The 12826-nt window shown below is 38.5% G+C and overlaps 1 protein-coding gene across 4 annotated transcripts in view; it reads left to right on the top strand.

Moving 5' to 3' along the window:
* Window positions 1-12826, top strand: part of ORC5 (origin recognition complex subunit 5) — a 72001-nt gene that overhangs the window by 30457 nt on the left and 28718 nt on the right. For all 4 annotated transcript variants that reach the window (XM_032688750.1, XM_032688751.1, XM_032688749.1 and 1 more), the window contains one exon: window positions 3801-3911. In XM_032688750.1, the coding sequence (XP_032544641.1) occupies window positions 3801-3911 (111 nt within the window). The remainder of the gene's footprint in view (window positions 1-3800; window positions 3912-12826) is intronic.

The raw sequence follows: 12826 nt of genomic DNA, 5'->3' as shown, positions 1-12826 counted from the left end.
ATTCTATTAATTGCTCTGTTGCTGATAACAGCAGAATTTGTTGGGTTTCTTTGCATGGTTGCCCTGGAACAATGTTTTTCCAGTTTAGTGAAAAGTGAGAGATCTTCCTGGTAAAAGCGCTTTTGCAGGAGTGGACTTTTTCAGATGTCAGTCCATCAGAAGATCAAATGTATTGCTGTGTTTTTTATCGGAAATGAGTTTATCTTGTATATCTGCTTCAGTTTCAGTCTAGGATTTGGTTTGTCTCAGAAATTTCTAGCTTACAACTGAACATGCTTCATGTGTATAGCAACCAGAGAAGTTTGGAAATGCTTTCTGCTAAAGAAAGAGGAGAAGTATACTTCTGTCTTTAAGTAGATACTAAAAAGGTTGAAAATTCAGCCAGCTGAGGTTAAGGAGTTTCTCCCTTTTGTACAGATAATTTAGTTTGGGTTAAGCTTTTACTCTTTCAAGAACACTCGTGGTTCTCATTGTTGATGGTGAAATTTTGGAATATGAATACATGGCTTGCAGTTGTGGGATGGTGCCAGGTGAGCAGTGGGAACGTGAACCTGACACTCCAGATAAAAAGCACAAGCACAGATAGTGACAACTGGGGAAAAATCTTTTTTGAACAATGAATGTATTACTGAGGTGGAAAGATGACAGAGGACACACAGAGTTAATTTGATGGCTATAAAACTTTTTGACCTGGCTTTCTGACTGTGGAAGGTATCTTTCTTTTTAAGAAAGATGTTGGGTCTGTTGCATTTTTATGAATACTATTCTATGCAGTATTCTGCCTTATCTCCTTACAGAAGATTTGTAAAATTCTTTATCATGTTATGCTTGAAGGAATTTCTAAACCATTCTTATTCTTCCAAGAATTTATTTCTGTCAAAGAAATAAAAAAGAAGTGCTTTTCCTAGAAGTTAAACTCAGAGTTAACTCTTCTGGCTTTTTTTGAGGAAAGCATTTCTCTTAGATGATTTGAAAGCTCCAAACAGTGTTCTGTCTAAGCAGAGAGCTGAGAATACTAAGAGCAAGAAATTTCTGAAGTAACTGTGTATACTAAATAGAGCTTCAGAGATTACTGTATGCTAATTGGATTTGCTAGCTGCTTGAAGTGCACCCATTTTAATTATTCTGTTTGTTGAGTTTTTCTGTTGATAGTACTGAATATGCTTCATAGAACTGGCATAGAACATGTTTAGAAGCAGAAGGACAGGCAGTGGTACAGTTCATAACTTACACCAGGTCTGCATTCTGACTGAGGGTGCCCTGCTAAGGTTTTGACTACGTTTCCATGGTTTTTTACACTTCTTGCTTTGCTAGCCAAGAGATAGCTTTGGGGACACCTCCTGGGTTGGAAAAGTTAAAACATGTATTGGAAATACCTTTTGGTTTTGCTGAAGAAGTGAGTGGTTGTGTTTCACTGATGACTAACGCCACAGAGATGCTGGTGGTGCATTTGAGATGTTCTTTCTCAGAAGCATTTTTGAACAAACTTTCCCTTGAAAAGCCTCTTTAATCTTGGTTGTTCTGCTGGTAAGAATAAATCAATGTACTGTACAAAAAAGGCAACTAGATGTCAAAGTAGAGAGAATTAAATACAAACTTAAAAGGAAACAAGTATTTCCCTTGTAAGAACTTTTGACAGTGATGGTATGAATCTGTGTTGTCCTAACTATGCTGCCTGAGTTGTAATACTACCCAGATTTGCCTTATGAACTGTATTTCTTTTTTGTAAAATTAGTGTCATGGTTTGAGATAGCCCAAATTCCAATTCCCTAGCTCCATCCCCCCTCCCACATCTCAACCCAATGTGAGATGGGTTTTTTTCCAGACAAAACACAACCAGACTCAGAATGGGGAAAGGGAATATATTACAATGACTATACAAATAAATACTACAATACATTATACACACGACTACAACTATCTCTACCATGACATAAGTATTTACAATGGATCAGATCTCTTCTCCCCTCCAAATAAAAGTCCAGGAGGGAAAGAAGGACAGATCCCTTCCAGTCTCTTAGGGCAGCAGCTTCTTCAGAGTAGCAGTCACTAAGCAGCAGCATCTTCTAAGGCAGCAGGCTCTCTCTCTGTCTCTTCTGTTTCTTGCAGCAGCTGATAGCTGGATCTCTGCCAGCACACACGAGGGGGGGTATCCCCCTCGGCCACTCGTCTCTCCAAACGAGGGGTCTTCCGTGGGCTTCGTCACCCCAGACAAGGTCGTATCACCACGTCATATCACGAAGCACAGGGGGTCTTCGTGACGGTCTGGTATCTCCAGGAGATTCAAGCTCCTTGCAGGGCCTCTGTGCCCTGTCTCAGGCTGCGAGCTTCTTTGTAGCTTGCAGCAAGGGAGGGCCTCAAGGCCAACCTCCCACACCGTCCTGGCTGAGCTCTCAGGACGTCCGAGCTTCTCAGCTCCTCTCTGCAGTGCATGTTGCACTTCAAGGCTCTTTCAAGTAAGAGTCTATCAACTTCCTCCTTCCAGGAGGTCTCAAAGGAGTTTTAGGGGGTCTGGTATCAGTTCTTACCCCCAAGAACTCTGTAGAACTCAGCTGCTGACTCTCCTTCCCTCAGGTCTCCTTCCAGGAGTCCCTTCTCTGGTGCTGCATGTCTTTGTTGCTTCTTCAGTTCAGTTCTAGCTGCTGCTTTCTCCGGCCACTGCCACGGCCACTGCCCACGATGGAGAAAACATCTCCCAGCATAACTATAGGCACCTAGCCCAGCATTATGCTGTTCCAGGTCCCCACAGGCCCAGCTGGGGCTTGGGGGCCAAAGCCCCCCCCCCTGTGGGGCTCAGAGCCCCTTCCTCGTGGCTCACAACATGGCCACCTTCTTCTAACCTCCAACTACAACTCTTCTCTTCCGGTCTGGTTGTGATATGTTTACATTTTTTGCAGGAGCGCTCATTGGACAGAAATTCAAAACTTCCAGGGGTTTCCACCCCTTGGGGTCTACCACTTTTCTTATCCTCTGGGGGAAAACGAAGTCCAAACCACTACAATTAGTTATTTAAAAAATGCTCAACATTGAAAAATCAGGAACTTTTATTTATTTGAATTCAAGTGAATGCAATGTTAGTACATACAATAATCTGTAATGCCTGAAATGTCCATTGGTGTCAGTTGAGGTCTGAGGTACGTAGGGTGCAAAAGAGCTCTGTAAAGGCAAAATTGAGTAAATATGCTGTGTTCTGATAAATTTGTCTGCAGCTGACAAATTTAGCTTGTTATACAGCAGCTCTTAACAGCAAAGCAGCTGACCTTGGGCTCAGCCATCTGAACTCTTTATTTTAGCCAAACTTGTGGGAGGCAGATGCACTTTGAGTCTTACACTCAGCACTCTTTGGGTTGCATCTGGAATATTCTATCCAGTTTTGTCCCCCTTCTTTGGAAGGAATCCTCAAGCTCCCTTCTAACCTGAACCATTCTCTGATTCTGTGAATGCCATAAAACATAATCTCTCGTCTTTAATCCTTAGATTGGGCAAGGTTATTTAATTGGACAAGTAAATGTATAAATCTAGTGACAGGAAATTTGGCATCAGATCCTCTGTTATAGCTCAAAAATGTTCCTATTTGTTGTGCAGTTTGAACATTTGCCACATTAAATAAATCTTTTTGTCTACATCTTTATCTTGATCAATAAGCATGTGTTCAGTGTTTTCCATAATGTGCAAGTAGGCTGTATGAAAGATGACTGTGAATTATAGTGCCTTCTCAGAGACCAAAAAGATGTGAGAATAACATCTTGTGGTACTCCGGGAAAGATCTATTGGATTGAGAAGCCTTGTTTCTGTTGCAGACCAGCAATCACCTCCTTGGACCAAAGCCATTTCCCCTGGACAGATTGTTAGCAATATTATATAGTATTGTGGACAAGAGAGTTGCTCCAACTGCAAATATATTTTCTCAGGTGAGTGTGTCCTTACTTTATTTACTTTTTAGTGTCTGGAATTCACAGAAAGGTTTTACATGTCTTTTGTATGTCATGAGAAAATGAGAAAACAACCACAACAGTAATTTAGGTACTGTTTAGATACTAGATTTAGGCTCAGAGTAGTATTTCTCTGTATTACTAGCTGTGAATTCAGTACCTTTTTCTGTGTAATGGTCTGAAATCTGCTAACAGCTAATTTTTCCTGGTCCTGGACTGTGATCCTTGATTAATTCCTTGGTTTGTCATTGAAGTCTGTAAGACTGCTTACATTTCAAGTTAAATGTATGAATGTTCACTGTCCAGTGGCCAGTATTAGCCACCTAATTAGTCACGTGTAATGCATGTTACAAAAATGCAGTGGTGAAGAAGGAGCAGAGGGAATAAGGTATTTACAGGTGAAAGATGTTTGCTGTGGTAGATGTATCTAATGCTTTTCATTTGGACAGAATGTCAGTCTTGCAGGGAAGAATGACTGTCCCATTTCACTAGATGGCAGCATAACTATAGAGTTGAGTGGAATTAAGTAAATATAGTTTTCTCTAGACCTCTGTGTTTATCAAGAGTATATTGACCTATTCTGTATAAGTAAAGATAGTTTTCTACTATCTTTATGGTTATTATTTGTGATTCCTAGGTATTTCATTTCCACCTTAGAAATTCTCAATTTCATCCTGCTTTCCAATTGTATGTGGCTTTTACTTACTGATATATTTTCTACCTTTCATTGTTAGGTATCAAATTTGACCAAAGAATATTTGAATTTGTTGTCTTTGTTTATGTAGAGTTCTAGGAGTATATTTGTGTGTAGGTTGTTAGCTGCGTATTCTCTTAGTCTGGGCTATCAAAAGTATCTTGGTATATATTAGATGTGAATGAATGTTTTACAGTGTATTTTACAGTGTATTTAACATATATGTTATATGTATGTTAAATATGCATATAAATGCATATTTAACATACATTCCAGGTAAGAGAACAAATGTCTTTATTCCAATGCACAGTTAAGTAGTACTGAAGACATAGTTTGTAAGTAGAGTGTAGCTCCCCCTTAGACTACATTACAGAATGAAAAAATTCAAAGAAATGCTTCATTCTAATTCAGTGTGCACTAGATGGCAGTGTTATCAAAGAATAGCTGTAATTCTTTATTCTTCTGATGTCTGTAGATTAAGCTATAAAGATATAAAAAGATTGTATTTAACCTTAACTGATTTAGAGCAAAGAAGTTGAAATTGTGTTTATAAAAAAATAAAATGTTATAAATTCTTTTAAAAATATTTGTAATTGTAAAGCAATTTCTGCATTAAATTTTAATTAAAAACATTGAAATGTCTAATGTTAAGTAATAAAAAGATTTTAAAATAGATTTTGAAAGTAGTTTAAGCTAGGCATAATATTTAATTGCATTCTTTTCTTGAATAGTTTTAAACAATTTATATTCCACTGATTTTTGCCACTAGTTATTCTGTAAATATATTTTTCAAACAAAGTAAATATTTAGGAGTTGGGTTATCCTTAGCAGTATTGATACATTTTACTGTTAGATAACACAAGCTTTTATTTTCTTGTTTGTGTGTACACCATGGAAATAATTCTAGAAGTTTAAAATGTTTTAAGTCAAATATTTGGCTTCTTAACTGATTCAAGATTAATTTTATGTGCTCCTTAATTTGTAAACTGAAGGGCTGTACATGAACCAAATACATATTAATTCTTCCCATGTACTGTCAGAAAATAGCATGCCTTGGCTTAAAAGTTGATCAACAATCACAGTCAAGATTCAAGAAGGACTAGCAGCTGCTTTAAGATCTGTCATTTGCTGATTTTGTGATATTTCTTATTGCTTCTTGTTTCACTGCATAATTTCTATTCACATGAAAATTTTGGTTATTAGTTATTCAAAAGTGAAACTTTTATGCTAATAAGCAGCGAAATTTCATTTTTTCTTTTAATGCTAGGGTTTATTGAAAATGTTTCATTTTTGCTAAATAGAACTTCAATTTAAAATTTGAATTTTAATCTAACTTTTACCCTTTAATGATATTAGTCCTTAAAATGACCTCATACTTTCTTTTCAAGCAAAAAATTGATGTGTTTCTGTTAGAAGCATGATCTTTGCAACTAATACAAGACTAAGGTTTTTTTCTGCTGTAACTTCTTGTTTTAATTGGATTACATGAGAAAGAATTGATCTCATTCATTTCTGGTTTTCCTCACTAACAGGAGAGTAGCACCAGGGGGAAAAAAATGCAAATTTCCACTTCTGCAAATGAAAATTGTTTCTGTTACCACTTAAAAGTTGAAATGTCTCTTTTTAAACAAACTTTTCACACATCTGGTGAGGATTGTTTGAGAGGAAGTTAATGTAAGATCTGGGGGTTTTAATTCTAGCCTATTGATCTCAGTACATACAAAAATGTCTGCTTTCACTTGGGAAGTTTCTAGTGCTCATTTGTCTCCAGAATATTCACTGGGTTTTTTTAGTAGCTCTAATTTGTCATGATTCTGCTTTTTAACACATTAGCGTTACACTGTTAGTGTAACATGTCACTGAATTTGTTTGTTTGAATTTATTTGCTTGATTTTTAAACCAAGAGATAACAGAGGTTAGAGCACTGTTGATTTCTGCAACCATTTCAGAGGATGAGAATAAAAATTTTTCTTCAGGTGCATTTTTGTGTAATAATTTAACAGATTACTGTCACAACTGGGCACTACATTCTATGCCTGGGACAGAGTCACACAATTGATGGTCTGGTCGGATATATGATTGGGTTGAGCATGTGGCTGAAGTATTTTAAAAGATAAAATATGGTGAAAAGATGCAAATGTACTTTCACACAGGGCTAAAAACAGTACAACTATGGGGTATGCAGTCTGTATAAGTCACAGAGTTTCCTTATTTTGGTACAGCAGTTGATACTTTTTCAGGCATAGGGAACAACCAGAAGTATTATTTGTGTGCCCATGTGGATTCACTGTTCAGAATGGGAAATGTGCATTGTGACCAAGTGCAATTACTGCAGAATGGAGGGATACAAAAAGACTTTACAATGCCTCCTCTGCAAGTGCATTCTGCAGAGGTTCTGAGAGTCCAGTCAGTTCTGGTTTGTAGAACAGTAGTATTTCATTTTAGCCTTCCCACAGAAAATACAAAGAAAAATAACATTATTCTCTTTATAAGAATTTGCCATAGTATAGGACACAAATGAATTTATGCACAAAGCATTGGGCAAGAATTATCAGCACGGACTTAATTTAAATGAGCTCATTTTACATTGAAGGGGACAAGGGCTGGTAATTTTATATCACAACCACTAAGCAAGTAGCTGTTGTTGTTATGGTTTACAAGCCCAAATTAACCAGTACTTTTTCCTCTACTAGAATAGTAATTGCTTCTTCAAATAAATTAAGTTCTCCTGGTGATTTTTCATTTCCTAGACCTTTTATCTTACTTCTGCTTTCTTGTGAAATATGCTTTTCATAAAGAGGATTGATTAGATCTACTTGTAGTTTTGAGCTATGATGTTATCTAAGGTAAACTGAAATGAAAACCTTTGCTTCGCATGCTTTTGCATATTTTATTCCTGTTAATACATCCCTGAATATTTGGGAAGACATCTCTGCACAGAGGTTTGATAACTTCTCAGAGTATGCTAATAGCTGAAAATTACCAAATAGGTAACTTACTAATCAGTAACTTCAGTTCTGTTTGCATTTTTACTCTAATGCACTAAAATTAGGTCATCCCAGGTTTTGGTTTGATGTTATTATATTTGGCAGGTATTTTCAGGTTAGAATTCACTTCTGACTATAGTGCATTTGGAAGCACAGATTTCTACAAAGGCTGTTTATCTCAGTGAGTATATGGAGACACATCATAGTCTATATTTCATTTATTAGACATTTCTTCTCTCTTTGATAATGAATTTAAGAAAAGTGTCTGAATTTTCCGAAGATCACCACAAATTCATAAAACTAATGTAGTTATCAATGTGTAAGAATTTGAAATGAAGATTAACAAACTTGAACTGAATCTTGCCACCTCTGCGAAGGATAACAAAAAGTCCTTCTACAGATACATCAATAGCAAAAGGAGGGGCAAGGAAAACCTTCATTCTTTACTGGACATGGGCGGAAATATAGTTACCAAAGATGAGGAAAAGGCTGAGGTATTTAACACCTTCTTTGTCTCAGTCTTCAACAGTAAGACAGGTTGTCCTGAGGACAGCTGGCTTCTGGAGCTTGTAGAAAGAGATAAGAATCTGAACAGCCCCCTGTAATCCAGAAGGAAACAGTTAGGGACCTGCTGAGCTGCTTGGATCCCCACAAGTCTATGGGACCAGATGGGATTCATCCCAGGGTCATGAGGGAGCTGGCGGAAGAGCTCACCAAGCCTCTCTCCATCATCTACGAACAGTTCTGGCTCACTGGGGAGGTCCCAGATGATTGGAAGTTGGCCAATGTCACACCAATCCACAAAAAGGGCCGTAAGGAGGACCCGGGAAACTACAGGCCTGTCAGCCTGACCTCAGTGCCTGGCAAGGTTATGGAGCAGATCATCCTGGGTGCAATCACACAACACCTACAGGATGGACAAGGGATCAGACCCAGCCAACATGGGTTTAGGAGGGGCAGGTCCTGTCTGACCAACCTGATCTCCTTTTATGATCAGGTGGCCCACCTGGTGGATGAGAGGAAGGCTGTGGATGTGTCTACCTGGACTTCAGCAAAGCCTTTGACACCGTCTCCCAGAGCACACTCCTGAAAAAACTGGCAGCCCATGGCTTGGACAGGGGCACTCTGTGCTGGGTCAGGAACTGGCTGGAGGGCCGGGCCCAGAGAGTGGTGGTGAACGGAGCTGCATCCAGCTGGCAGCCAGTCACTGGTGGTGTCCCCCAGGGATCAGTGTTGGGCCCAGTTCTGTTTAATATCTTTATTGAGGATTTAGATGAGAGGATTGAGTGTACTATCAGGAAATTTGCAGATGACACTAAGCTGGGGGGGGAGTGTTGATCAGCTGGAAGGCAGGAGGGCTCTGCAGAGGGACCTGGATAGGTTGGAGAGTTGGGCTGATTCCAACGGCATGAGGTTCAACAAGGCCAAGTGCTGGGTCCTGCACTTCGACCGCAACAACCCCCTGCAGTCCTACAGGTTGGGCACAGAGTGGCTGGAGAGCAGCCAGGCAGAAAGGGATCTGGGAGTTTGGATTGACAGGAAGCTGAACATGAGCCAGAGGTGTGCCCAGGTGGCCAAGAAGGTCAATGGCATCCTGGCCTGTATCAGGAACAGTGTGGCCAACAGGTCCAAGGAAGTGATTCTTCTCCGATACTCAGTGCTGGTGAGGTCACACTTGGAGTACTGTGTCCAGTTCTGGACCCTTCAGTTCAGGAAGGACATTGAGGTCCTGGAGCAGGTCCAGAGAAGAGCAATAAGGCTGGTGAAGGGACTGGAGCACAAGTCCTATGAGGAGCGGCTGAGGGAGCTGGGGTTGTTCAGCCTGGAGAAGAGGAGGCTCAGGGGAGAGAGACCTCATCACTCTCTACAACTCCCTGAAAGGAGGTTGTGGCCAGGTGGGGGTTGGTCTCTTTTCCCAGGCAACTATCAGCAAGACAAGAGGGCACGGTCTTAAGCTGTGCCAGGGGAGGTTTAGGTTAGATATTAGAAAGAATTTCTTTACAGAGAGGGTGATCAGACATTGGAATGGGCTACCCAAGGGAGTGGTGGATTCTCCATCCCTGGAGGTTTTTAACATGAGACTGGATGTGGCCCTTAGTGCCATGGTCTAGCAACCGCAGCGGTAGTGGATCAAGGGTTGGACTTGATGATCTCTGAGGTCCCTTCCAACCCGGCTGATTCTATGAAACTTAATTTTTTTCCAATCTGGCATAAAGAGAAATAGCATTGCAAATTGTTTTCCATAGAGCAAGAGGTTTTTATCTGAAGTTAGGATAAGTCTGCAGATATGAGATTTAGAGTAGTGTATTAAGTGCCAAATGTGATATGAGCCTATTAGAAGTACACAAACCCACTGATGTACATAACATAATTCCGGCTGGAGGGAGCCAGAGGAACGTAATTTCCTTTAATTAAGGGGGGGGGGAAGTGCCCTTTCTTGGAGTGTAAAAATCTGAGAGGTTTGTTTTCTTTTTGTCTTGCTTTCTTGTCTGCCCTACATGAATAGAATAAGGAATAGCTGGTATTCTGTATGCGAACTGGAAAGTATGTGGCGATTTACCTGCAAGATTTCTTTGTCCCTGTTGTGTTAGAAGCATGCTTTATATCTTGCTTTTTCAGATGATAATTTGATAATTAAACTGCCCTTTTTTTGTAAATTGCCAACTATGGTAAAACTCTGATTGCAATATTGGAAAGATGTTTGATTTTGTTATCTACTTCTTTGATTTGTTGTATGTCTCGTGTTGTGTTGTAGCCTTTCTGGACACCAGATACCTGCACTGATCATAGTTCTAACTCTGTTAGTGCATTATGTTAGATTCCCTTAATGTAGCAATTTCATAAAGAGGAATTTGATTCTTTGATTCTATAATTCTGTGGTTTGATATTATGAATACAGTCAACTTAACATTTTTTTCCAAATGGAAAACATTCTAACTGCTTCTACAAGCTCAGATTGTATTACTGTTTGAAAATACTAAGTTTTTCATTCCACATTTGACAACTCTGGACAGAATAAGAGTAATTCAGTTTTGTTGGATCAGCTGTACTGTGTTCCAGCTTTCCTTGCTGCTTTTGGGGACTGCTCACAGAACATTTTGCATCTTCCTTGACTAGAGCCATTAACACTTTTATTAACATTTTTTTAACACTAATAGAATACTCTCCATTTTAAAAGCGAGCAGGTAGGAGAATTCCCACAGAAAAAGGTGTGCTTTAAAATATGTTTTGTGCTACACTGTTCCTTAAGAGGCCTTATTACAAAGTAGAACAAAGGTGAGTGGGGGCTATTTTTATTTTACAGTATGTGAGAAAGACAGAGCATGCTCTTATACTGGTTATATGTCCATAAGCAGATTAATTTTTTTTGTTGTTAATTTTTTTGAAGATAAGCGAAATGCTGGAAAAATGAAAGTTCCTGCTGATTCTGTTTTTCCTTCTCTGAAACCCCTTTATTGTAAAAGTTCCTAAGTGTTGTGCTTGTCCTTTTTCTGGATAAACGGATAGAGTCAGTGCTAAAATTTTACCTGAAATAATTGAGAAATTTGTAGCTACGTAGGTGTGGGGAATGACTGATTGAATATATTTCTGTCCTATTCTCAGTTAAGCTTAGCATTCAGAACTTCATGACTAAAGTTTATATTATAGTGAAATTTCTTGTTTTCTGGCTGATTGTTAAAAAAAAAAGTTTTTTGTCTCATAGATAATATTATTGCAAGCTGACTCAAGACATAATTACAGTGTATTATGCATCTGATTTTGGAGACTGTCTTTGTTTTATACACCCATTAGGTGGTACTGCTGCTCAGTACCTCAAAATTAGGTAGAGATTTGAATAGTTGTGTACAAAAATGTTGATCTATTTGAATAATTATTTTATATGTTGTTGAAAGGTGGAATTATTAAGTAGTGAATATTCAGTAGTGAGATGATTGTAAAAGCTACGTGTCTCTTAGGTTTGATTATGCATGTAGATTTTTCTTAAATTTTGTTTCTGAGATATAAATAAATGTATTCTCATGTATTTTCCTATTTTTATAACTTCTTGAGTTCTATACTTAAATCACAACGGACGATGTCATCAGCCTCTCCTTCTGTCCTATGGATTTAATTTGCAAATGACATGTTTGCATGTCCTCTTGCTTGAGAAGAAAGTACATCAAATTGCACAGCCTAATCCATTCTGGCCACAGGAGTTGTCATCTCCAGAATGATCCTACTATAATGCCTTGCAGGGGGAAGCATTTACTTTTACCAAAAAAAAAAAATCAAACTATATAGAAGAGGTCTTAAAAGCTTCTTTTTAAACTTTTTTTCTTCATGAGAACTATTAAGATGTATGGTATGCTTCTCTATCTAGTTAGTCAGAAGAGCTTTACTTCATAGCTTCCCAGTGACAGGAGTGATCAAATATAAACCACAGACTTTGGGCTTAACCCATTTGTGTTACTGGTCTAAATAAACTTCCCCTCCTTCCAGTGCGAGTGATACATAGACACGGTTTGCCAGCACAGAGGATCTGTTAGTCTTCTATAGTGTCCCATAATGTCTTACACAGCATTCATATATAATTTGTAAATCCCCTGCATGTTTACTGTCCAGTGGGTTTGGAGTACAACCTTTTGATCCTATGACTTCATGATTGCCCATAGAGGAGTTTTTTAAATTGTTAGAACAGCTTTCTTAGCAGTTGGCAATTTGTAGCTGCATTTTTAAAAATATATTATTACTGTGGTATTTGATCCTAATTGTTTTAGATCCTGTGTGCTTTTGTAGGTGTATTATGCATCCAACACACTTTATTTTCCTGGATCTGCCTATTGATTAGAAAGCACAGTAATGTATTGATCAGTACTCTGTTGATTTTCAGTAGTTTAGGAAGATGGTGATAAAACGTAATAAATAACTCTTATTTTCTCATTTTCTGTTATTGGTTACTGGACTAATCTGGCAGAAATTCATGAGCTGAAATGGGAACTTAATGTGATGCACAGCATGGTGACATAGTTAGCACTTTAACACTGACTATGGCAGCTTGAGAGAGCCTGCTGTTAAGCAAAAGGAAAGGAGAAAACATTACTTTTAACCAAATAGATGACTCTATTTTTTTTAAGTCTCAGCATGGCTGTGAATAAAAATAAAGGTGTTCTTAGTTCAAGTAGTACTTACTAATTAAAATTGTGAAGAGGCTAATATGCTTGATTCCTTCTACT

This window comes from Chiroxiphia lanceolata, chromosome 5 (genome assembly GCF_009829145.1).
Source record: "Chiroxiphia lanceolata isolate bChiLan1 chromosome 5, bChiLan1.pri, whole genome shotgun sequence".
NCBI lineage: Eukaryota > Metazoa > Chordata > Aves > Passeriformes > Pipridae > Chiroxiphia > Chiroxiphia lanceolata.
Note: the sequence above shows the minus strand (reverse complement) of the source record. Positions and strands in the feature narration are given on the sequence as shown.